At 40.5% G+C, this 26,071-nt stretch overlaps 3 protein-coding genes across 6 annotated transcripts; all 3 read left to right on the top strand.

Moving 5' to 3' along the window:
• The first annotated feature begins 281 nt into the window (after positions 1–281).
• ptgfr (prostaglandin F receptor (FP)) lies at positions 282–7,685 on the top strand. The gene is made up of 3 exons (XM_022210122.2): positions 282–827; positions 1,178–1,986; positions 3,335–7,685. The coding sequence occupies exons 2-3, from the start codon at positions 1,192–1,194 to the stop codon at positions 3,635–3,637; spliced, it is 1,098 nt and encodes a 365-aa protein (XP_022065814.1). The 5' UTR covers positions 282–827; positions 1,178–1,191; the 3' UTR covers positions 3,638–7,685.
• Positions 7,686–7,807: 122 nt separating this feature from the next.
• Positions 7,808–14,584, top strand: btf3l4 (basic transcription factor 3-like 4). Of its 2 annotated transcripts, none has more exons than XM_022210120.2 (6): positions 7,808–7,932; positions 8,353–8,414; positions 9,893–10,006; positions 10,134–10,335; positions 13,945–14,004; positions 14,228–14,584. In XM_022210120.2, the coding sequence occupies exons 2-6, from the start codon at positions 8,361–8,363 to the stop codon at positions 14,272–14,274; spliced, it is 477 nt and encodes a 158-aa protein (XP_022065812.1). In that variant the 5' UTR covers positions 7,808–7,932; positions 8,353–8,360; the 3' UTR covers positions 14,275–14,584. The 2 variants fall into 2 exon arrangements, with proteins under 2 accessions (XP_022065812.1, XP_022065813.1); XM_022210121.2 differs by lacking the exon at positions 7,808–7,932 and adding an exon at positions 8,001–8,118.
• A 132-nt stretch (positions 14,585–14,716) lies between these two features.
• On the top strand, positions 14,717–26,071 carry zfyve9b (zinc finger, FYVE domain containing 9b). 3 transcript variants are annotated; one of them, XM_022210114.2, is made up of 16 exons: positions 14,721–15,054; positions 16,524–17,260; positions 17,368–17,467; positions 17,574–17,776; positions 19,063–19,174; positions 19,961–20,083; positions 20,320–20,475; positions 20,626–20,850; positions 20,936–21,018; positions 21,133–21,237; positions 21,318–21,468; positions 22,414–22,494; positions 22,745–22,907; positions 23,685–23,790; positions 24,409–24,588; positions 25,391–26,071. In XM_022210114.2, exons 1-16 carry the CDS (start codon positions 14,991–14,993, stop codon positions 25,550–25,552), a joined length of 2,751 nt encoding a protein of 916 aa, XP_022065806.2. In that variant the 5' UTR covers positions 14,721–14,990; the 3' UTR covers positions 25,553–26,071. The 3 variants fall into 3 exon arrangements, 2 of the variants coding, with proteins under 2 accessions (XP_022065806.2, XP_051802656.1); XR_007941254.1 differs by lacking the exon at positions 25,391–26,071 and having other exon boundaries at positions 14,717–15,054; positions 22,654–22,907; positions 24,409–24,428; XM_051946696.1 differs by lacking the exons at positions 14,721–15,054; positions 17,368–17,467 and having other exon boundaries at positions 17,141–17,260.

The following is a 26,071-nucleotide window of genomic DNA, read 5'->3' on the forward strand; positions in this document are numbered from 1 at the left end:
AAGCACTAAGCCTTGTCATTGGAAAAAACCAAAGGTGAAAAAGCATCTCTGCTTGAAATAAAAGGAGTCTGCTTCCAACATCACATCTTGTGGTTCAGTCTGTGCCATCAGAAAACTGTCCGACAAAGAAGCAAAAAAAAAATAATCTTAGTTTGACATGAGAAATCTGCTTAGTGGTAATGTTTGGCATTGGGTAATATATGGAAGATATGAAAGGTAATTATTGCTACTTTTAAACTAAAATATTCAGTGATTTAACAGAAATAAAAGGCTATTTTTCTTGTGAAAGTTGATTTTGGTGAAATGTCAGTGGATGCAGCTGAAAGTGCTGATAACTAAGCAACAGGATGCTTCAGCAGCAGACAGTGACATTTTTATACACATTGAGAGGAGGCTCAACGCAGCAGTGACACAGAGCTGAGGGCAAAAAGAAAACCTTTACACACGTAAATTCCAGTATTTGGAAGCATGCGTTTTATCGGGGTGTTTTTCCTGTAATTCCCAGCCAGTGTGTCGCCTCGCACAAAAATGAGGACACATGCTGTTTTTTTTAATATATTTTATTTTTCACAGAATGCGACAACTGTGGGGAGCCTCTAAGGTGCGTTAGAGTTTGGAGCTGATTCCTCGCAGCTCGTTTGTGCGTTCTCGCCAAGACTTGGCACCTGCCGGACGCGGACGGAACAGAGCACGGGAATACTGAGCTTCAGTGGCGTTTACTGGCTGGCTGACAAGACGTCACTTTCTTTAATTGATCATCACAAAAGACCGAGAGTGAGGAGGCTGCTGACTTATGGCGATTTTTCCGGGAAGAGACTAAACTTGAGGTAAGAAATAATCCTTTATTCAGAGCAGGAACTGGAATCAACAAAACAGCGACAGTTTGGGACATTAAGCAGCAACATTACTTAAATAACGGAAGTGTGGGATAGATTCATCTTTACTGATAGTATTTACCATCAGAAAATCAGTTTCTCCAGAGTTATGCCCATAACTAACATGGGCTTTGTCTTAAAATTACACTTTACTGTAACCACAAATCAATGAAATTATATGTTCTGATAAGGAGACTTCCTTCAAGTAAGTCTAAAAAACATGTTTAACCTCAAAAGTTTTATCACATATTAGCATTTTTGTTTCAATAAGTCATCCATCTTCCTTTTGTCCTCTATTTCAGATTTAATTCCAGTCATGTCAGCCAATGGGAGCTCAGAGAGCGGCTGCAGGTCAGAGGTCAAACCCTCCAACAACACCTGCAGCCAGAAGGAGCTCTCCGTCACCGCCTCCATCATCTCCATGACTGTTGGCATCTTCTCCAACAGCTTGGCTCTCTTCATCCTGGTCAAATCCTACAACCGCATCCGGATCAAGTCCAAGGCGTCCTTCCTGCTTATCGCCAGCAGCCTGGTGGTCACAGACCTGCTGGGTCACCTCATCAACGGCTCCCTGGTGCTTTTCGTCTACAGCTCCCAGAAGAAGTGGGAGACCTTTGACCCTCATCGCATCGTGTGCAGCGTCTTCGGCATGTGCATGGTGTTCTTCGGCCTGAGCCCCTTGTTCCTGGGCAGCATCATGGCGGTGGAGCGCTGCATCGGAGTCACCAGGCCCATCTTCCACTCCACGACGCTGGTTTCCCGCCACATGAAACGACTGCTGGGGCTCACCTGGCTGCTCGCTGCCCTGGTGGCCGTGCTGCCTGTGTTGCTGTGGAGGCCCTACAAGGTTCAGAGCTCCAGGAGTTGGTGCTTCTTCCCCATGGAGCAGCCCAAAGACTGGCTAGATGTGCTCCTGCCCCTGCTCTTCTCAATGCTGGGGCTTCTGGCGCTGCTGCTCTCTATCGTGTGCAATACACTAACGAGCTGTGCGCTGCTGCAGGCCAGACTGCGACACAGACATCACTGCAGGGGCACGCCATACCACATAGAGATGATCTGGCAGCTCCTGGGGATCATGCTGGTGTCCTGCGTTTGCTGGGGCCCATTATTGGTAAGAACTTCCCCTTAGTACAGCTCTGACTGACTTTACAAGAATAACAGAATACAGTAAATGATTTGACAACTTTAGCTGGACTTCAACTTGTTGAGCCCAGATAGACTTGTTGATAGACTTCAACAAGTTGAGCGGGCCACCAATGAAAAGGGGCTATAGTCCCTGATGCAGTGGCCTGGGTTTGATTCCTGCTCATGGCTCTTTGCTGCAAGTCTTATCCCTAAACCCTGCTGCATTCTTATCCCTACTCTCCTCTCTGCCTCTTCACTTACCTGTCAAATACAGCCAAAATGGTCAAAAAATAACTTAAAGATCAGGCTGATAAAGTTGTCGTATGACTGGTAAAAGTGCAAAACTAGCTTAGATTAACTGAACTTGAGAAAACAAACTTATTAAACATACTAAATTGAATCAATTTGTTACACAGACAAATAAAATAACTATCCAAAACTAAATCTACCTTAGTTTGATAACCTGAACTTGAGAAAACAAATTCGACAAACTTAAGGTATTAAGTTAAAACGAGTTACTTACAATGACAAATACTAGTATTTGCTTTCCTTTTTTGTTATATGTAATTGTCTAAGTTCAAAGCATTTCTTCATGTAATAATAATAATCCCTTTCTGCTTAAACAGTGACTCAGATGCAACTCGAAAATGTTTCTTTAGAATTTATCTTCAGCTTCAAGGTGGAAATGCTCAGCCTTTACAGTGACTCATTGTCTAACTCATTCTAGCATATAAAAACACCATATTAACACATTATTTAAGGTTAAGACTAGATTTTCATTAGAGGAATTCTTTTGAAGAAGTAAATATCTGTTGAGTTTTTAGACGATACGTATTTTCACACTTTATAATAAGAATTATTCTAATCTGGACAGGGCAATTTTTTTTCACTTTAGTCAACTTTTCCACTTAAAGCATGAGATTATCATGTAAAATAATCATTGCACATTTGTTTAAAATCAATGAATATGTTGTTAGCGAGAGGTGTGAAGCTTCATGATAGATTAACTCCGTTTAAAACACGTCATATAAGCAGCTCTAAAGACTCTTCTAACTATGGCAATGAAATATCATTTAAATGAATTCTTTGCATATTTTGCAAGGACACTGCAGAAAAAGTGTTTTCAATCAAAGTTTAATGTTCTCTAAATACACAGACTGGCATGAATTATGCACAATAACAGTGTTTCTCTCCCTTCAGTGCATTTCAGTGCATGCAAACAGAGCTACAGTTTTTCAGCATTTATTCTATTCGTTTGTCTGTATTGCAGCTTCTATCTCCATTTTGCTGCTGCGCTTCTTAAGTTATCATTCTGTGGACACTCCACCTTGCAGATCCACGTCATCATCCTGAGCACCAGAGCCAGAGACGAGTCCACGTCCTTCAGCCTGCTGACCGTGGTTCGCATGGCCACGTGGAACCAGATCCTGGACCCGTGGGTCTACATCCTGCTGAGGAAAGCCGTCCTGAGGAAAATCTTCCTGTTGTGTCACAGCTGCTGGGACTCAAAGTCTCATAACCTGCACCGCTGGCAGCACAGTATGCTCTGCAGCTCAGTGGAGAAGAGCAACCCGTCCGACTGCCGCTGCCTCAGCAGGATGCCTCTGCCAAACGCTGCCATTAAATCCATCGCCTGAACCTGGACTGAAGGGTTCAATCTGACAAAAAGGAGGCTGTGAAGGAGAGGAATACTGCACAATTACATGAAGAAGGGTCTGTTGTCATGTCACCTTTGCAAAAATAATCACCATAGACTCACAGTTTTGTGATGCATTCTGTAATGTGGGATTCACTGTTTTTTTTGAAGGTCTCTGCCACCCAAAATGAGTACTTTTTATTCCAACCAAATGAACTCGCACAACTGTGGTTCTTTGCATAATGTGGGATTAACTCTTGTTCCACCCAAATAGTACTTTCTAACAAGCAAATTTTTTGTTTTACAGTTCTTTATCACCCAAAATACTACAGTCTATCCAAGCACCTTTGTTTTAAAAGTTATCTTTTCCACCAAAGAAGTACTTTTTTAATGAACAAATTATGGCTTTGAAAGTCCATACCACCAAAAATACTGCTGTCTGTCCAAGTACTTAGAGTTTTAAAGGTTTATTGCAACCATATAGTACTTTTGTAAAGATCAAATTATGATTTAAAGGTTTATTCCACCCAAAATACTACTTTCTGTCCAAGTACTTACAGTTTTAAAGGTTTATTCTACCTGAATAGTGATTTCAAACACACAGATCATGTTTTTATTTTTAAAGTTGATACCACCCAAAATGCTACTTTCTAGCTTTAAAGGATTATTTCACTCAAATAGTACTTTTGAACAAGTAAGTTATGGTTTTCAGAGTCTACACCACTCAAAACTGTTTTGCAGTTTTAAAGGTGCAATCAAACAGAACTTTTTATGCATTATCCCATATCACCCAGAAATACTACTTTCTATCCAAGCAGAGTTCATTGGGGTTCATTGCAACCAAACAGTATTTTTCTAAAGATCAAATTGTGATTTAAAGGTTTATTCCACCTAAAAACATAGTTTCTGTCCAAGTACTTAAAGTTTAGAAGATTTATTTCACCTGGATAATAATTTCAAACAAGCAAATCACGATGTTAAAAGTCTATACCACCCAAAATACTATTTTCTGTGCAAATCTTTATAGTTTTTAAAGTTCATTCCACCCAAATAGTACCATTCTAAAGGTAAAGGTTATGGTTTTAAAGGTTTATTCCATTCAAATAGTACTATTTAAACATAGCAAAAAGACACATTCAAGAGTAAACAGACATGAGTAAGGTACAGGTATGTTCACTAAAAACACAGGGCTTCAGTGGATTAGAAAAACTTTGTAATAAGGCGCATTTGTAAGTTATGGTTTTTAAAAGTCAACACCACCTGGAATACTATTGTCTGTTCAAGTAAATACAGTTTTAAAGGTGCAATCAAATAATACTTTATATTTTACAATTCTACATATCTCAAAATTCTACAGTCTGTCCAAACACATCTAATTTAAAAAGGTTTATTCCACTTTAGTGTTTGTTAAAGAACAAATTATGGCTTTAGACGTCCATATTACCCAAAATACTGTGTGTCTGAAGACAGAGTTTAAAAGATTGATTTCACCCAAATAATGCTTTCTAACAAATTAATTTTAAAAATGTATACCACCCAAAATACCACTTTCCGCTAATGTAATTTTTTCATCCAAATAGTACTTTTTTTTTTTAAAAAGTTATGGTTTTAAAAGTCTATAACACCCAGAATATTGGTGTCTGTTTATGGCACCCAAATAGTACTTTTTAACAGGAAAATTATGTTTAAAAAAAAAAAAAAGTCTACATCAAGCAAAACATTTGTATCTGTGAAAATATTTTTTATTTCACCCAAATGACCTGAACAGGTTTGTGGTACGTTGTGTATTGTGGCTTTAACTTTTTGTTCTTTACTTTCTGCATCAGCGGTTCAAAATAAAATCTGTCTGACATTTTCAAGCTCAGAATAAAAAGGGCCACAAATCAATGTCAGGTACTCTTAAAATCATCTTTTCTTTTTTGGAAAAGTTGCAGTTTTTGTTCTGAATACTGCTGACATTTTCAAATGGCAGCTCCAACATTGTTTTGTACTGATATTTATTGAATATGTTACGCTGCATGTTCACCTCACATGTGCACAGGTGATGTGATGCGAATTCTGTTGTGAGGATTCATTTCTCTGGATTATGATAGAAACACTTTCCAGCAGCAGAGTGGGGAGTATGATGTAAAATAACTCAATCTGCAGAAATATTTACCTATAAATGACGCATGCTGTTTTAAACAACATTAAAATAATGACTGGAATCCACTGTGGGGCTTTGTGTAGCCAGAATAGTGCCGCTTTTCTGTGTAATCATGACAGAAGGTCATCTCAGTGGTCTGCTGGTAGCTACATTATTACTTTGTACATGGGAGATTTTGCATCAGCGCTTCTGTATCGTGTTGCTGTTTTTCAGAAAATGTTTCCATTGTGGTTGCCTTGACCTGTGTAATAAAAGTGGAAAAACAAAATAATATTCTGCTCTAATAAGTAGCAGTCGTATTATCCAGGAGATTTGTTAGCATCTGCTTGGCTGAAGTGTGGAACCCGAATCATCATAACCTTAATTCTAATTAGTCCTGATGCATCTTATAAGGTTGATATAATTCAAAAGTACATTAAAATTTGCAACAGAGTTAGACACCCTTTTCTTCTCCTACTGGCCTGTGGGTTTAATAAATAATTTTGCAACTTTAGTGTTAAATAGATTTTCTTTTACTTCACTATTTAAAGACATAACATGTGGGACATACTGGGAAACAATTATTGGGAAATGTAATCATTTTTACATTAGTTTTAACGATGTTCCTTAAACCCTGGCTTGAAAGGGAAGCAATAAGGGGGAGGAAATTGATGATAAACCAAGATCCAGTAGAGCTGTGTGTTTATTAGTGCACTGAATTTAAAAAATAATATTGCAATGTGGGAAGATTCTGCAAATGGCAGAGAGCTCTATTCAACCCTAAAGGTACTTTGTAACTTACAGTTTTACATATCTATTCCACCCAAAACACCACTGTTTGTCTAAGTATTTGGCATTTTCAAGGTTCATCCCATCCAAAATACCTCTTTCTGTCCAAATACTTACAATTCAGAGAGTGTACTCCATTCAAATACTGCTTTCTAACAAGCAAATTATGTCTTAAAATATCTGTACCACTAAAAATACTGCTGTCTGTCCAAGTACGATTACAAAGGTTTACTCCACCCAATATCTCTCTCTCTGTCCAAGCATTTAAAGCTTTAAAAGGTTTATTCTACCCTAATAGTACTCTCTAACAAGTAAATTATAATTTCAAAAGTCACCCGGCACATTACTGAACATGTCCAAGTACAGTTAGTTTAAAAGGTTTTATCCACCCAATAAAATAGATCTTCCTACAGGGTAGATTATGGTTTTAAAGGTTTGTTCCATCCAAAATATCACTTCCTGTTCAAACTTTTATAGTTTAAAAGGTTGATTTAATCCGAGAAATACTTTATAAAGAATGAGTTGCAGAATGAAGGTTTAATCCAACTAAATAGTATGCTGCATTTGAAAAATAGCTGGCCTAGAAAAATTGGTTTGTTTCAAGTGAAAAAGTTTTTTCCATGTCATCTGGCCAAAAAGGAGTTAATGAAAAACAAGGATCCTACAGTCGCTGTCCTAAAAATGCAGCCTCTACCTCCTGTAACATGTATTGGTTGGCATATTTAGTGTATTTATTGGTGTATTTATGTGTATTTTCTGGTACAATTGTAGTATATTTGTTGTATTTGTTGGTGTATTTTCTATTGTACATATTAATATATTTATTGGTGTATTTGTTTCTGTAATTATAGCTATATTTGTTGGTGTACTTGTTGATATATTTATTGGTGTATTTGCTGGTGTATTCATCTGTGTATTTGTTGTCATACGTTTTGGTGTATTTGTTTCTGTAATTATAGATATATTTGTTGGTGTACTTACTGCTGTACTTGTTGGTGCATTTGTTGCAGTAATTATAGATATATTTGTTGCTGTATTTATTGCTGTACTTGTTAGTGTATTTGTTGTATTTGTTGCTGTAATTATAGGTATATTTGTTGGTGCATTTATTCCTCTACTTGTTGGTGTATTTATTGTATTTTTTGGTGTACTTGTTGCTGTAATTAGGTATATTCGTTGGTATATTTATTGCTGTACTTGTTAGTGTATTTGTCGCATTTGTTGCTGTACTTCCTAAAGCCTCCTGCAGGTGGCAGCAGAGCGTCGGGCTCCTGCGGCTGTTTGGCACCGAAGAAAAAGAAAATCCCATATGAGTGTGACGTAACCTCTTCCTCATAGCCTCCATCTTTCAGCACCGCATGACTCTGTGGACCTCTGAGCAGGTTTGTAGCTGCTGAAAGCGGGTTTGTGTGGACTGTTTGTCTGCGGGCCGTATGGGTGTCGGTGTGTGTTCGAAGCGGAGCGGCGGCGCGGAGCCGTGTTCCGGTGTGTGTGGAGTGTATTCGGCCCCGTGTTGTGTTTTCATCTGCAGCTGCTATCAGCACGTAGAGCAGACTGTCTGCTCACAGGTCTGACTTACTAATACATGAGCTGCATCCAAATATCTGTTTAACATCTCTAGTAGCTCCTCTTCTTGATAAAAGCTTTTTTTCTGGTGTTGTTTTGCTATAAAGCTGAATTCTGTGGAACTCCTGGTTAGCTTGTTTTGTTGCTAATGTTGAAACAGCAGCATGCTAGATGTTTAGGCTGGTTGACAGAACTTCTGTTTATTTTTCGTCCTTATCTACATTTTTCTTTTGCAGGTAAGAACATGAATCAAGAAAAACTGGCCAAACTTCAAGCCCAGGTGCGGATAGGAGGAAAGGTGAGCTAACATCCACACTGTGTTTTGATTGTGAAGGTGTGATGCTGAGTTTGTGCAGTGCTGGCAGGTGACTATTTATTTTTACAGCTAATTAACAGTAAATCTGCTCCTTGTTTTCTGGGTTAATAGGTTTGTCTGTGGTAGAGCTGAAAGTAATTATTGATTAGATTCAACTTTATCATCTTCATTAGCATCCAACCAGAAGTGCAAAAGAAGCAGCAAAGTGTTTCATGGACGGTGTATAAACAGTATGTTACAGATGTGTCATTGTTGATTAGTCAGGTGATCATTTTTCAAATTTATTTTCTGCATTAACTGATGAGCTGTTTGGTCTACAAAATTCTGAAAAACGTTAATGTCTTCCCCAAGATTCAGGAGGTTTATTGTGAAATGCGCCAGAAAACCATGAGAAATCCTCCTTAAGCAATTAGACACAATCTAAGAAACACTGCTGCAAATTCTAAATAAATCAGCATACTTAAACCAACTGTAGCAGTGGTTGTAAAGTGCACTGCACATTATTGTAAACCTTGGTTTGAATAAAGTGGTTGTGGCAGTGATGAGGTGATTATAAAGTAGAAAGAATTGCTAAGAAGACAGTAATAACAATAAAACTGATATGAACAATATTTAAGAAGACACAGTACCTCACAGTCAGGGTTCATCAACAGCAGAGAACAGGTGGGTCTCTAGCATTGCTTTGAACACCTTTACTGAGCAAGCTTGCCAAATGTCAAAGTCATTCTGACATTTGACAAGATGTCTTGCTTTCTCCACAACCAAAACATAGTTCGTTTACTGTCATAGAAGCATAAAGAGACCAGAAAATATTCACATTCGAAAAGCTGGAATCAGAGAGTTTACACTTTTTTCCCTGTAAAATATTACTCAAACTGATTGTCAAACTAGCTGGTGATTCATTTAATCATTCGCAACTAATTGATTAAACAATCAGTCATTGCAGCTGGAATATCAGTGCAGTGATTAGATGATTAATCAAGTTTTTTATGGGAATAAAAGTAATCAGTAAGTGATTTGTCAAGCAGAAATACCATACAGTGTGTTGTCCCCAAGTTCCCTTTGAGTCATTTCATCTCAGATCTTCTGCTCGACCATCTCTGATTGTCTTAAATGTTTTTAAAATGTAAACAAACAACAAATATTTGAGTCTGCTGTCAAAATGTGTTGTCAGACCCATTTAAAGTTATTTAGCAGCATAACATGAAACAAAAGCAGCCGTAGCATTCAGACTGAATGTCTGTCAACAAAACAAGCAACGCAATTCACTTAATAGACGGCGGCACTCAGCTGTTTATCAGACTGCAAACAAAAGTGATTCATAAGAACCTGGTATTGAAGGATTAAAATGCAATTGTGCATCTATTGGCCCTGTGACTTCGTTTTTCTTCTAGAACTCTGACTTTTTTTAAGCTAGATTCAAGTGTCTGTGCAGGATCTTATGTCCACTGTGGTTTCAGGGCTCTGCGCGCAGGAAGAAGAAGGTGGTGCACAGAACTGCAACCGCTGATGACAAAAAGCTTCAGAGTTCACTAAAGAAGTTGGCTGTGAACAATATTGCTGGAATTGAGGAGGTAAACTGGTTCATCTGCTGTCCATAAGTGGTCATTTAGACCAGACTGCCTTCAGATTTTCCACATTTACGTGTTTAATCTAAACATTTAGTCACATCCTTCAGACCTGAGTGTTTTCTCTCCTCAGGTGAACATGATCAAGGACGATGGAAGTGTGATCCACTTCAACAACCCCAAAGTTCAGGCGTCTCTGTCCGCCAACACCTTCGCCATCACGGGACACGCCGAGACCAAGCAGCTGACGGAGATGCTCCCAGGCATCCTCAGCCAGCTGGGAGCCGACAGCCTCAGCAGCCTGCGCAAACTGGCCGAACAGTTCCCCCGACAAGGTGGGTGTTTCTGCAACTATCTGAGCTTCGGCATTTTAAAATCATGTGAAAATATTAGGAGTTGTTGTGTGTCAAAAAGGCGTTACAAAACTAATAAAAGAAACCAGAATTTTGCTCTTTAGGAATCATTTTTGCATGCAGCATTGTCTTGTTTACTAACTTAGCTTGCTTGTGACTGAAGGAGAAGAAAGTAGGGATTTCAGAATTTCCCTTTCAGTCAGCAATCCTATTCAGTCACCCTGTGTGGGTGAGAAATATTTATATGTGACACTTTAGTTTGATTGCACTTTAATTCTTCAGAAAAACTAAACTCTTGGAGCAGCTCTTCTGTGGTTTAGATGATTATGAGGTTCGTATTCACTTACAATAAATTCAGAAAGCATTTTACGATTTGCACACTGTATAGATTTGATTTTAAATTTAGAAAACTGTCCTTTTTTTCCATTAGTTCACTCAGCAACTCACAAGCAACAGTGAACACATGCAAAACTGACCCCGGAAGGTCCTAATGACCTGTTCTGATAAACTAAATCTCTCTCACACACAATAAACAGCAATATCTCCCTTTCAGTTTGTCCCGCTGTTTAAAACCCCACAAAGTCAATACAATAGAACAAGAGAATTATGCTCAATGGTCACTCACTCAGGCACGCACACGCGGCCACATGGCCAAGTTTACTCACGGTCCGTGTTCAGTCCGAAACGACAACGCGTTGCAACGCTGTTTGGTCCACAAAACATTGAGTGCGGTGAAAAAGCGCTCACAGAAACATCGAGTGTGGTAAAACGGCTTCACAAAAACACTGTGTGGTAAAACGGCTTCACAAAAACACTGTGTGGTAAAACGGCTTCACAAAAACACTGAGTGTGGTAAAATAGCCTTCACAAAAACATTGAGTGCGGTGAAACGTTCCAATCTGACGGGCGCTAGCCGCCGGGCTAGCATTAGCCACGCTAGCCTCCTATCGAGCTGCTCGCACACTGGTCCCGCAGTCGGTCCTCCCGCTCACCGTCTGACAGCTGGGCTTGTGGGTCCTCAGCCCCGTTCTCCAAGCCTCCCGCTTGGGCTGCTGAGTCTGGCTTCGTCCAAGCCAGAAGAATCCACGCCGCCACGCTCTGCCTCCTGCTCCGCTGAGAGACCAAAAAAGCCACCTGGCGTCTGATGAACGCAGTCATGTCACCTGTTTGGGGCGGCTGCTCCGCCTGGTCAAAAATACTCGCCCAGACACACTCACAACCAATCAAACAACAGCATGCAGCCAGAGTAAAACAAGGCACGGTTACCTATAATAATAATCCCATTACCACCCAGCTGGATTCAAGTGGTCCTATAGGCTTTAAGTCAGAACTTTGGCAGATGAGATTTGTCCTGAAGCAGCTCTGTCTCCTGAAAAATGATGTTCCTCTATAACTAGACTGCCTTCTTTATTACATTACAAGGGAATTGCACCACTTAACTGACACTGCCTACCCAAATGATCACGTTAACCCAGAAAATGGAGGGGAACTTCAAACGTACTGTAAAGACATGTATTTTAAAACAAAGCATGATATTTTCCTACCCTGAACAAGCTTTACATGTGACAGGGTCAGTTCCAACCCAAAGTATATTCTTCCAAACCTAACCAAACACTGAGTGAAAAAGAAAAGTAAACGACAAATTAAAACAAAACTGACGTCTAAGAATAATGGCCCCAGATGGGATGTGAGCCCTGGACTCCTGGGGGAAAATTCTGTTGCTGATTTCTGCCTCCATCCTTTTTCATGCAGATTTTGTGGCTGTTTCACACTTGAAGCCTTGAAGTCCAGTTGTTTCTACTGAAACTCCTGAGATTACCTGAATGATTGAGAATATGCACAGATGTAAATGAGAATGCAGTTTTATTGTACATTGATGGAATTTTTGAGAGAATTTGAAACTGCTCCGGTGTTGGTTGTTTGCTTTGAGTCGCTGTCATGCTAAATTGTGAAAGTGTTACTTCTCTCTCAGGTTGCCGCTCTCTGTTCCTCTGTGTATTTGGTTGTTTTTCATACATAACAAACCCACAAATGCCATCAGCTTGCAAGGTGGAGCTTTCCAGATCTATACTCTTCTTTTAAATCAGTTCCTGTTTTTCCTTGTGCAGTGGAGTTGTACAGTGTTTGAGCAAAGTTGTAGGTGAGCTGGTGTGCTTGAGATGCAGAAACTGAGTAGGAGTAAAGGCTGAAAGTGACTGTGGCTCTTTAGATCAGCACATTTAATGTATATTTGTTGCATATTTTTGTAGATTTTTAACTTCACTTTTTAAATTTGTCAGGTGAATCTGTATGATTAATGATGCTGTAACATCTCAGCTGTTAAAACGTTTGGGGTCACCCAGACAATTTCAGTTTTTCATGAAAACTCACACTTTTATTCATGTGCTAACATAATTCCACAATGGTTTTCTAATCATCAATGAGCCTTTCAACACCATTAGCTAACACAATGTAGCATTAGAACACAGGACTGATGGATGGTGGAAATGTTCCTCTGTACCCCTATGGAGATATTCCATTAAAAAGTTCCAGCTAGAATAGTCATTTACCATATTAGCAATGTCTAGACTGGATTTCCGATCAATTTAATCTTATATCATTTAAATGAAATGCTTTTCTTTCAACAATAAGGACATTTCTAAGTTACCCCAAACTTTTGAATGGTGGTGTATATCAGTTAGGTTCTGTAATTGATAAAACTGTAGGCTATAATATTACATTAGTTAAGTTATTCTCCATGATTAATAACACTTTAGCACATCAGCTTTAAAATGCAGTCAACTAGAGTAGTATTTTGTATCAATGTTGTCAAATTTTAACCTGAATATATAAGTTCTTCAGGTAAAATCACACCATAAACAACACTATAAGGTCTTACCCTAATACCTAAGCAGTCATAATCTTGATGCAGCAGCTTAGAATGATGACTTGACATTCTAGAGGAAGCAACTATGCAGTGTTGCATCTACACTACTTTAAAGGATGAAGTGATTGCTTTTATTTTGAAAAAAGAAATGCAACTTTGAGGCATGGATGAGTTTAATAGTGACCAGAGAGGGGCTTTAAATTCTGTTGCAGTAAGCTATAGGTTCTAGTCCTTGTCCATGGCAAAGATGTTCTTGCTCAATTGCTCTGATAAATCTGATATGTGTTTGAAAATATCTACTGCAACTCGATTTTCTTAAGAAGATGGAGCAAGTGATGGAAAGACTGAACCAAAGACTAATGTAAACATACTAACCAGTCATTAGTTATTGTGATATCTTCTTTTATATCTGAACTAAAGACCTTTCCGCTGTTTGTTCTGGTAAATGATTTTGGTCAGGTGCTTCCAACTTTTATTGATCCCTGAGTGGAAATTGCTTACAGTTGCTCCCATTTAAGTTCTCATTAATTTAAGCAGAAGAAAATAATTGAAGATGAGTAGAAAATTATAAGCGTAAAATGTAAAAACAAAAAAAAAAAAAAAAAAAAAAGTACATTGAACAGCAAAAATAAAGATGTAAGTAGTAATAACTAGATGTGGTTGTGTTGCCTACAGGAAATTAGAAATGTCAATAATGTGTTTTTCCTCTGTTTCTTTCGTCTCAGCTCTCGACAGCAAGGCTCCTAAGGCAGAGGACATTGAGGAAGAGGATGATGATGTTCCAGGTATGAACTGGAAGCATAAAAGTCCACATTTACTTGTAATTTACTAAACTGCACACATTTAAACAAATTCTCATAAAGGCATGACAGAATCTTGTCAGTTTTCTACAACAATTCTTGAAAAACTTCATTAAATCGAGCACATTCTTTAGAATTAATAGAAACTGCAGCATCATGCACTGTTTTCCTTAAAAGTGAACTTGACATTTGTGCTTTTGTCCTGCAGATCTGGTGGAGAACTTCGACGAAGCGTCGAAGAACGAGGCGAACTGACGCGTACAAGGTTCATGTGCACATGGACTGGACTGCAAAGAAGCTAGAAAACCCCCCCTTGTGTTTTTAAGTCTAGCTATCTCAGACATATCAGACACTATCCCTGAAAATCCCAGAGACTTTTCTATTTTGCAATGACCACGGATGTCCCAGTCCGACTGACTTGTGTACTTAAAAAGAAAAGATAAACGGTTAAATCCCTTCAGCCACATTGTCAGTCATCATCAGGATCACGGTGGTCATCAAATCAAGTCTTAAGACATTTTTTTTGTTCTTTATGAAACAAAATAAAGGCGATTAACATTTTGTACATGGTGCTGTGGTCATTGAGAAAATGTTGCTGATTTTTCACGGTGTTTTCTGCATGGAAACGATGCACTGATTCTGCTGAAACACTTCATGACAGCTTGTGCAGATGGTTGGGTTTTCATATCTGGCGTCATAGCTGCCTCGTCTTGGCTTGCGCGCCGTCCTGCGGGGCTTCTGGAGACGGGAGGCGAACTGGGGAGGGACGTTTCTGCACACCTCCTGAGTTTCTTCAAAGAGCTGCAGAGAGAGAGACACGGGGGAGGAGGGGAGATCACACAGAAAAGAGAAAAGAGAGAGTGTGAGGGGGGAGAAGAGAAGAGAAGGGAGGCGAAATCATCCCATCCTCCGCTTGCGAGCAAAGGCACCGCTGCTTGGATCCGTCTTCTCCTCGGATGTAACCGGATAAAATGCTGAAGTTTTTCTCTGCGCGGGATGACGAGAACGAAAGCCTTCTGGGAGCAATAACTGAGGGTAAGAAACTGCGTTGATCTCAGCCGGGGTGGGGATGATTTTTTTCTCCTCATCTGCTGTCTGCGCGTTACCAGAGGGTGATGATGATGCTGCGCGTCTGTTTGTCACAGAAAAACGCTGATCCAGCATTTGGTTGCGCGCATAGACCGCATCATCTCGAATGTGTGTGTGTGCGTGCGTGTGTGTGTTGCGCACATTGACGCGCTGTCCGGAGAGCCCCGAGGAGCCTCCGGTGGAAAAACATGAGCTCGGTGAAGAGTCCTGTCCGAGCTGATGTAACGGAGGATGCGGGCTGAGTGTCGCATTGCCGCTGGCCTCGGTTGCCTGCGAGGGGATTAAACATTTGCACGTGTGCCGGACTGCGTCACTGTCCCGGGAAGCGAAGCGCTCAGTGAAGCGGATCGGTGCAGCCCCGCCACCCGCTGCTAAGCTGCTTCGAGGGGGGAAATCTCGCCTCTGTAGCCCCCGCTGCATTAACGACGCCACCCGCCTTTATTTATTTCTCTGGTGGGGGGGATGAAATCACCTGCAATGCAGTTTAATCAGGAAAATGAATTTTACCACATTTTACGCACCATCCTTCTCATCAAATATCCTCTCATGTACCCAAACCACACACACACATCTGAGCAGGAATTGATGAGTCCTCTTGCAGGAGTTATAACTATTCATGAATCACTGGCAGGAGCTCAATGGAACATCAACTCTGCACGCATTAACACCCTTTTGCATTGCCTGCTGCTAATTCACTGGGAAGGACACTGAAGCAGTAATTGGCTGCAATTACAGGGGACATTTGCTCTCAGTGCAGAACATCATGTGGAAATCATGCATGGAGTCATTTCAAATGGCTTAATTGTGTGCATTTAAACACACATAGTGGGCTCGGTTGAACATGTAGTGGCACACATGCAGTCATAACACTGATCTAGATTGAAATGAACTGTTTTGCTATCTTTTATCACACTTATCACTGCATTTTTGTGTGCCTTCCAGCAATGGTTTGGATCAGAACACCTGCAACATTCAAGCCTTTAATGTGAAATGCTACACAGAGCCAATTAAACACAGAACCACTATTGAACTTTTTCTTCTCTGGGGAACCATTAGCTGTGTGGTATCATCAATCTTATCCACAGCCGCCACTGGCTGAGCATCAATACTTGTTCAAAACAAAGCACCTTTTAAAAAAAACAAAACAAAACAAAACTGCACTTTCTGTGATGTGATCTGCTCAGACACACCCCTCAAGGGCGTTCAGTGATGACTGAAGGCTGTGAGGTGCTGTTAGAAGTGCGCAGATGAATTATCACATTGTACTTAATGGCCACTTAGCTCATGTGAACACAGCTATTCCAGCTAATGAGTCTTTATCCATGAGCATGCATGCATCACGCCTGTGTAAGTGTGTGCACGCTTTGACAGAAACAGAGACACTGATGATATCATTATGCTCCTCCTCGAAACAGATGAAGGAGACAATCCGTCTCTGCAGGACACCAAGCACCACTGGCTCAACAGGCCCTGCCTCCTGGTGCTCAAAGACGGGGATGTGTCGAAACCAGGACAAATCAGAGCAGAATCTCCTTCCAAAGCCGCCTCGGATGCAACAATCAGAAGCACATGTGAGCAGAAACCGTATGAGTATCCCACCAAAACAGCTTCACACTCCCAGCTGGAGGAAGGCAGCTGCACTGTGACCGCCATCTCGACATGGGGTGAGCGGGAGGCGTCCTCCAGCCCTCTGGTGCTGAGCCCTGCAGAGGCAGCCTGGCCTGAGGACGAGGAGGAGAAGCCCCAGGTTCTCCCATCGAAGGAGGACTCGGTGATTGAGGAGAAGGAGGTGGAGGAAAGTGGGCAGCAAGAGCAAACCTGCAGCTCGGAGGCGACTGCAGCACCTTCATCTGAGGAGACCTGTGGAAAGGAGCTGCAGAGCCAGACGAAGACGACCAGACCTAAAGGAGGAGATGAAACCAGCAAGGCCCAGGCAGCCAGTGGAGGAGGAGCGATGGCCGAGTGTGCAGCTTCTCCTGTGGATCCTGATAATGAGAGCAGCCCTGTCGGCATCCTGTCCAAGGAACGAGGCTCCATCCTGGGGGATGTCGCTCCGGTGTGGGTCCCTGATGCTGAAGCTCAGGTCTGCATGAAGTGTGGGGTCAAGTTCACGTTCACCAAGAGGAGGCACCACTGCCGCGCATGTGGGAAGGTGAGTAAAAATGTAGAAGTTTGTAGTCAGCGTAAGCAATTTTGAGGTGAACTTTAACTTGTGTGTGTCCTTCTGTGGTGTGTGCATGTGCATGTGTGTGTCGTCAGGTTTTTTGTTCACTTTGCTCCAATCTGAAGTTCAGACTTACACATCTGGATGGCAAGGAGGGACGGGTTTGTGTTTCCTGTCATTCAACCCTCATCAAAAGTGAGCACACACTTTTCACTGTTGCTGCTGTTCAAAGTCACAGTTCTTTAAAAAGAAAAGAAAAAAGACACTTATGCATGACTAAATCTCACCTGTTCTCTTTCAGGGACGCCTCCGAGGGGGAAGAGGAGGGTGTGGTTTGCGGATGAAATCCTGGCCAATAAGCAGTCAGAGTCTGCTCCGACCACGCCGGTGAGGGGGCCGACGTTCTCCCCGCTGATGAGGCGGGCGCTGGGAGGACCGGGTAGAAGTCCTGTGGGTTCACCACAGCTCAGGAGAACCTCCAGGCCACACGGGACGTCCATCAGTGTAGGTTCACCCAAAGACACTGTGTAGGGATGTCCGATGATATCGACCCACCAATACTACTGGACCAGTATTGGCTTAAAAATGCAATATCGGTCAATATTGTTATCGGGTTTTTTTGCCTATTATGAACAAAGATAAAAATAATGCCTGGATTTCACCTCCATTTACCGGACTCATAGAGAGAGGCAGAGTGTGAGCTGTTGTTTGAAACAATAAAAGAAAAAATGACATAAATATGGAATTTTTTCCATAACTTAATTGGAAGTAATTTTCTTATTTTGCACAGACAATGTTTACATTTGAAACCCTTGCTTCATTTGAGAATGCATCCTATGGGGCGTCAGTAAAATTAGGCATGACGTGTTAATTCCACAACAGGAGATTTGTGATGTTACCAAAAAGTAGTTAAATAGCTCACATACATTGGGATCAATAGATATTGGAATCAGAAATTGGGAGTTGGACAATATCGGCATATCGGTTGTTGGCAAAAAGTCAATATCAGACATCCTTACTGCTGTGATATAGATTTAATAAAAATATAAAAACCTATGAGTCTGATATGTGCTGGGAGTGGAGCTGGAGTCAAACTGGATAACTCTTCACTTTTCTGCCAGAATGACAGCTAAAACACTTTTATCTAAGCAATACTATCAACATCTTTTGCAAAATTGTGCTTATTGTTAGTTCTGTTTTCACCTTGTGCTTTTTGTACTCGTCTAATATTGTGGGAGTTTTTTTTCAAATATCAACAATTTTTACACAGTTTTTGTAAATACCAGTATTTTTAATCTTATTTCTATTTCTTCAACTAACTATCTATCTATCTATCTATCTATCTATCTATCTATCTATCTATCTATCTATCTATCTATCTATCTATTTATCGTTGGTGCAATATCGGTTTCCATATCATGTGTAGCATTTCATTTTCATGTGCAATATGTCGTTCCTCAGGTGCAATTTTTCATTTTCATCTCATAAGTGGAATTTTGCCATTATAATATGCAATGTCACTTATTACCTCAATATAACTGCCAGCATTATTTTTTATTCTTCTTCTCTGGCCTTATTTTAGCTGTCAGTAATATGGCGTACTTAAATGTTATTGCTTTTGTACTTTTTAGACACTACATTTTTTATGAGCAATAGCTGGCACTAAAATTTCCTTTGGTATTTAAAAAGTCTTATCTTATCTTATCTTATCTTATCTTATCTTATCTTATCTTATCTTATCTTATCTTATCTTGTCTTATCTTATCTTATCTTATCTTATCTTCGTCCAGGAGGCCTGTGGTCCTTACGGCTGGGGAACCACAGCTTTAGTGAGCAGCTCTGCCAACCTCATCCCCCTGGACGGCCTCCCACCCATCCTCACCTCCACAGGAGTCAAAGGAGGTAAGGTGAACTCCAATTTGCAGCTTGAAAGTGAGAGTCAAACAAAAGGTGACTGATTGTTATTCACAGTAGTGCAGATGCAACTATTATCCTGAGCTTGACATGTAGTTTGGCAGTTTTTTGGGGTATTTCATCACCTTGTACACTGCGCATGGTGCAGATATAGAAGGAGATTTGTAAGGAAATGAGTTTTTGTGCTTAATCACACAGGACAGGGTGGTTTTGGTGCAAAAGAAATGAAGTGACAGCAGCAGCTATGGATCAGATTCCTACAGAAATTCCACCCAGACTTCCACTCTGTAACTATTCTGCTAAATTCTTGTTCAAATACTACATTCGGCTTCGTGCAGCTGCTCCTCCTCATGCACATGATCCTGTGCTTTGCTCATTTTTGTGACTGTATCACTAAATTAAAACCAGGCAGCCCCCAGATGTGAATGCACCATAAATACGTGTTGAATCTTCTGACTTACTACTGACTAATGCTGTTACTCTAAGTAATAACGCGGCTCTCGTCTTGCCTGGTTAAACAGGGGCGTGTAAGAATAACAGCATTAATAAAAGCCGCCTGTCTTCGCCTCTTATTTAATGCCTCACTTAGACAATAGTTATTCATCTTCGCGCGGCTATGAATTCATTTTCAAATATGAATCTTTAATGAAGCTAGACTTTTTTTTGTGAAGCAGCAGATTAGGAAAGAGTTTAAAAGCGTTTGGCTCATTTCAGCAGTTGTGGATTAATCTGAAGGCTCTGTGACTTTATTTATGTATATTTTTCCCTCCTCAGATTACACTGTGGAGGAGCAGCCGTCTGAGATGCTGCTTATTCAGGAGCTGGAGAGCGGCAGACCCAAACCTCTGGTGTTTGTCCTCAATGCCAACCTGCTTGCTATGGTCAAGCTGGTCAACTGTATGAGTCTTCTTTCTTTCTCTTGATAAATACAACGATAAGATGTGCAGAGAGCAGGTTATACGTAACTAAAATGAATATTAGGTCTTAAAATTAGTTCATTTAAACAGAAAACATCACTTTTGTATATTATACGTGAGATATTTTCACATACCTCATCTCTTTTTGGAGAATTCTTCCAGCAAATTGTCCTTTCCTTGCAGATCAACAAAGTGGTATCCTTCACTGTGTTTTAGATGTGAACAGGAAGTGCTGGTGCGTGACAACAAAGGGGATGCACGCCGTGGGGCAGGTGGAGGTGGTGGTGCTGCTGCAGTGCCTCCCCGAAGAGAAAAGCTTCCCCAAAGACATCTTCAGCCACTTCATCCAGCTGTACAGGGACACACTGACAGGTCAGAGCCACACACTTAAAGAAACCTCTGCATGAGGCACAGATTAAACAACTCCCGTCTCCGTGCACCGACCGTTATCTCTCTCCGAACGTTTTTTTCTTTTTCACTCTTATCTTTACACATCTGTCCTTCTGGTCTGTGTGTCTGCAGGGAAGGTTGTGAAACACTTGTCGCTGTCCCTGTTTGGCAGCAGATTCTTAGGCAGCGAGGAGCATGCAGGCTTCCTGTACGTTCGCTCCACTCTGCAGTCGCTTCAAGGTCTACCTCTGCCCAACCAGCCCTACCTCTTTGGCCTGCTGGTGCACAGAGCGGAGGTGGCCTGGGCCAAAGCTTTCCCCCTGCGCCTCATGCTGCGGCTCGGGGCTGAGTACCGATGTAAGGCAGATAAAGTGATGAAATATTGCAGCCATAATGCCACAGATTTGCTCATCAGTTACCCCACTATACATCTGTTTTCCAGTCTACCCGTGTCCCCTGTACAGCGTGCGTTTCAGGAAGCCTTTGTTTGGGGAAATTGGTCACACCATCATGAGACTACTAGTGGTGAGAGCCTCATCTTTGGTGGCATTAAGACACCAAATTTCCAATCATCAGTAGACGTTTGGAGTAACTTTTACCAGACTTGTCATCTGGATGTTGATGCTTTTTTTTTTTTAGGATTTTAGGAATTACCGTTACAGCCTTCCAATGGTGCCGGGGCTCACTGTGGATCTAGAAGCTCAGAGGACGCTCATAAAGATACCGACCACCGGGTATAACGAGGCAAGTCTCACACAGTTAATACTGCATGTGTTTTTAATCAGGCATCATCCCTCTTACTCTACCCGTGTGTCTCACTTTAGCTAATGAAGGCTCTGAATAAGTCCAATGAGCATGTGCTGGCCATCGGGGCGTGTTTCAATGAGACTGCAGACTCCCACCTCATCTGTGTGCAGGCAGACGACGGCCAGTATCAGACACAAGCCATCAGCATCCACAATCAGCCACGCAAAGGTGACGTCAGGACACTGCACAGGACATCCACATAGCACAAACTGAGGTCATGTGATTGTCGCTTTCATGACTGACTGGCAAGATGTACATTTTGAGCTTTTATTTAACTTTGATACAAATGTACATATTATGTAATATTAATTTGCAGCCAAACATTTGCATTTTAAAAGCCTTTAAAATAAAATAAAGCATAGTAAAGCAAAAAAAATGGGTTAAAAAAGCAGAATTAAATTAAGTTAAATATGTTACTAGATATTTTAAATATTTGGTAATAAATAATATTGCAGAATATTCAAATTGCCAAACAAGTCATACAAAAATTGTATGTATTTTATATAAAATTATATATATATATATATATATATATATATATATATATATATATATATAATGCAATATAAATAAAACATGTGTAATATGTAAGTAAAGAAATATAAATTATATATATAGTAGACATAATATTTAGCAATGTTTTTAATTGTATGCCTTTTCAGTAGCTAGATTTTAAATAGATGCCATAGATGAAGTGCAGCCAAATGCCCTGTAAACCCACCGAATTTTCTTCCGTGTCTGAATGTGCCCAAACCTATTAATCATGGCATAATGTGGTTCATTAAACTGCATAAGAATAATGCCCAAGATGTCAGGATGTTTACATTTTGAACCATCGTACACGAGGGAATGACAGATTTTAATGTTTTACTTGATTTAAACCTGAAGTGAATTTAATTCATGCAGTAGGAGGAGCAGGGTAAACATGACGCTGAGCAAAACATATTTTATTTGACAGCTGACTATCAGGAAACATTAAAGAGAATCAAAGAGCCACTTTCAGTTACATAACACTAGATGGCACTAGGTGTTAGTGTTTGCCTTGTCACTGTTAAGACTGATTCTGTCAAAGCTGACACCACAACTTTCTGTATTTTTTTCTCTTCATCACAGTGACCGGATCCTGCTTTTTTATATTCAGTAGTGCACTGAAGGCCTCTGCAGGATACCTGGCCAAGTCCAGCATCGTAGAAGGTAGAGATCCGCTCAGAGGAGACGCCAGGTCCACCTTCACTGTCAGCTTCCTGCTCACGGGAAGACTCACTGTTTACATTTATCTAAGTAGAGCATCACAACCGGTTCATTCAGAACGTGTTGATCTTTGTATGTGTGTGTCTGTGTACATTTTAACAGCCTGTTTGTCTAGGCGTGTCGGTGCATGTGGGAGTGAGTGTGTGTGTGTCTGTTTGTGTGTTCCTCCTGTATCGCTGTCCCCTCTCCGCAGACGGCCTCATGGTGCAGATCACCGTGGAAACCATGGCGGAGCTCCGCCGGTCGCTACGGGAGATGAAAGACTACACCGTCACCTGCGGACGGCTCGACCAATCAGAGAGCCAGGAGCTTGTTTGCGTGCAGTGGGTGGAGGAGAAGTGCACTGTGAATAAAGGGTGAGTGTGTTTGAAGTCCAGGGCCCTTTGGTGTTTTAGAACAATGCAACATTCAAAGGACAGATCCTGAAAATGCAAATGTCCTATTGTTAGTAGACGATGGTTCGAAAACAAAAATAAATGGGAAAACAAAAATAACTGAATGTTTAACCCTTAGATGCATAAGTGGCTCAAAAATGATTGAGTGAGGTTGTTTCCTTGCAATATCTTTGAAATGAAATCATTTAATATTCCAGCTATTTCTCCAAAATCATGTGTTTGGTTTAATTCTATTAAAAATTTGAAGTTGCCTCTAATACTTTTAAAGAAATTATGATATTTGTAGTACTACCTCAAGCTCTCTATCACTGATAATGTCACACTAGAGGTGATGCAGTGCACAAGCTTGGAAGGACAGAGAGCAGCAACAGCTGGAGAAAAAGAGCAGAAAAATGTCAGCAAAATGGATCTCGACATTCTTCTACTGCTGTTCTGTGTGATATTCCTCTTTTTCAATTATGGAAATGCTCAAAATCTGTTATAAAGTGAAAACTGAACATGTTCCATACATGAAAGCATTCTTATATCAACTAAAATACAATACAAAAAATAATCCAAAGTATTGTTCTCAACCAAAATGACAAAAACTCATTGACTCTTATACAGGTCATTTTTGACCCACTTATGTAAGAGTGAAGGGTCCAATCAGTCGAGCATCTACGGGTTAAGAGGTGAGCAGAATTACTGTCAGCTCTCAAAAGTACAGGCTTTAAATACATTTTTTTTGTGTATTTTTAGTGTCATAAGTCCCATCGATGGGAAGTCTATGGAGTCTATCATCAGTACCAAGATGTTCCAGAAATCAGAGTACAAAGAAAATGGGAAGATCATCCGCTGGACAGAAGTACGTACAATAATCTGCTAAAATTTGAATTATTCTCATCAGTGTTTTAAATAAACATCTATCACTATTACACATGCTGGATAGCTGGATTATGTAGATTATGTTTGTTGCCTGAATATAGATAAAGAAAAGGGGCCAAAGTTTTAGAACAATTTCTCCTCGACCATCTCTGATTCACTTAAAAGTTTTACAGCAGAAATATGGATATTTAGAAAGATATTTGCAAGACTGTAGCTTGATGTATTACATTCTTTGGAATAATTTTCTTTTGGAGAAATTACCTGTCAACCCACTTTTTTCCACACTGAAATTTGAGGTTTTAACAGTAAAATCTCCAGAACTATTCAAGATTAAAGCCTGAACTTTTCACTGTTATTTCTCATCATGCTAATGATTCAGAATCTGCAATATTGTACAAGTACAGTGAATAATTTATCATCTAGAGTAGTTGAAATATGAAAAACACTCAAGAAAAGTTCCATCTTCAAGCTCACATTAACAAAAAGAAAGGATAAAAAAAAAAAGTCAGCTTGTGAGGTTGTGGTACATGCCCTGATCTGCTCAGCATTTTTCTTTCTAAGTCCATCTGAAGCAGCTAAATTTCTCTGTCTGCTGCAGGTGTTCTTCCTGCAGAGGGCCGATCATCCCAAAGGAGCAGTGACTGACTCTGCTGAACACAACCGGCTGACGGAGCGCATCGCCCGGGCGTTCTGCTTGGCGCTGTGTCCTCACCTGAAGCTGCTGAAAGAGGACGGGATGGCCAAACTGGGGCTGCGTGTCACATTCGACTCTCAAGAGGTCAGAAAAGATCAACAGAATTTAAAGTCAGTGAGATGTGTTGACGCAAAACATTTCTACCAATACATCAAGCTGGAATCCTTCAGATTTCATGCATTTGTTGAGCTCTGGCTTTTTCTTTTATCTGTTCTCCCTGCAAAATAGTTTTAATGCGACAGAAATGTGTAATTTTTGGGAGAACAGCATGAAAAATGTAGTAGATAGACATATACAAAAAGCAAAACAGAGCTAAAGTTAATCACTTTAAACTATGTTGTGTAAAGGAACAAAATATAGTTTATTTCCCTAAAGTAATCTCCAGCTGGACAGTTTTCATAGCATTCTGTGCAGATTATTTAAAAGCAGTGTGTAATTTCTGCAGTTTTATGTCTGATTATTATATAGACTCTATGAAAACTAGAGGTAGAAATTGTGTGCATTGAGGGCATAAAATGACAATACAACCTTTCACCCTACTGCAGTTTAACTGCAAGCCTTTAAAATTTAAAGTCTTTTTCTCAACTTCACTGCTTGTGTAGTTGCTGCTCTCTGCTCCTTTATCGATCATTCTTTTCCATTAATAATTAAGTTCTTTTTACTGAGCAGTAAAATGTGAGGTTTTTATGCTAAGGAATAATGTTAGCATAAAAGCTAATCCGTTAAAACTTTAGGAAATTCGTTAGCGTGGATTTCAGTTAATAGTTTTCTCCAGGGATTCTTAAAAGTTTCAGATGTTGGTGGAATAATGACAAGCAGTAAAGTTTATATTCTTAAAGTGTGCAACTGCAGTTACACTCATTAGCGGTTCATTTTGGAATTCCAGGTGGGATTTGTGGCCGGCAGCAACGGGCAGCCGCTCCCAGCTCAGTACCTCAACGCCCTGGACAGCGTGCTGATCCCCGTCATCCACAGCAGGGGGCGCAAGAGGGGCGACGAGTCCATAGTGATGGAGCTCATCTTCTACATCTTGGAGAACATCACTTAGAGAAGCCAAGCTCCAGTTTCATTCTGACCACAGCGCCGTCTCCAGCACTCCTCATCAGTGAGGTTACAGGCCAATAAAAGCATTCCAAGGGCAAACCGGATCCCATCCGAGGTCTGCATCCATCTCATCCATCCACCACTAGAGAGAAACGATCAGACTCTTATTGGCTTTCTGATCTACCCGGCCGCAGACAATCTGCATGAAACGTACGACGGACCACGAGATCAGCGTGCAGCTCTTTGCACTGTAGTAGCAACTTCATAGCTTGTTTATCATCCATGTCACAACGTTCAATACCTGTTCCTATACAGAGAATACCTTTAAAGTGGGCGCTGGGTTCAGCCCCACGACCTTAAAGCAAAGAGAAAAAGAGAATGACTTGAAGTACTGTATGTAGTAGATCTGTAGCGATTTGATGCACACTGAATGAATGCCTAAAGAATGTTTTCATACTGGATGTATTTTAATCGACTGCTCATGAAATGTAATGTCAGCTTGGAATTAAACTTGCAACAATGA

This window comes from Acanthochromis polyacanthus, chromosome 4 (assembly GCF_021347895.1).
Source record: "Acanthochromis polyacanthus isolate Apoly-LR-REF ecotype Palm Island chromosome 4, KAUST_Apoly_ChrSc, whole genome shotgun sequence".
Taxonomy (NCBI): domain Eukaryota; kingdom Metazoa; phylum Chordata; class Actinopteri; family Pomacentridae; genus Acanthochromis; species Acanthochromis polyacanthus.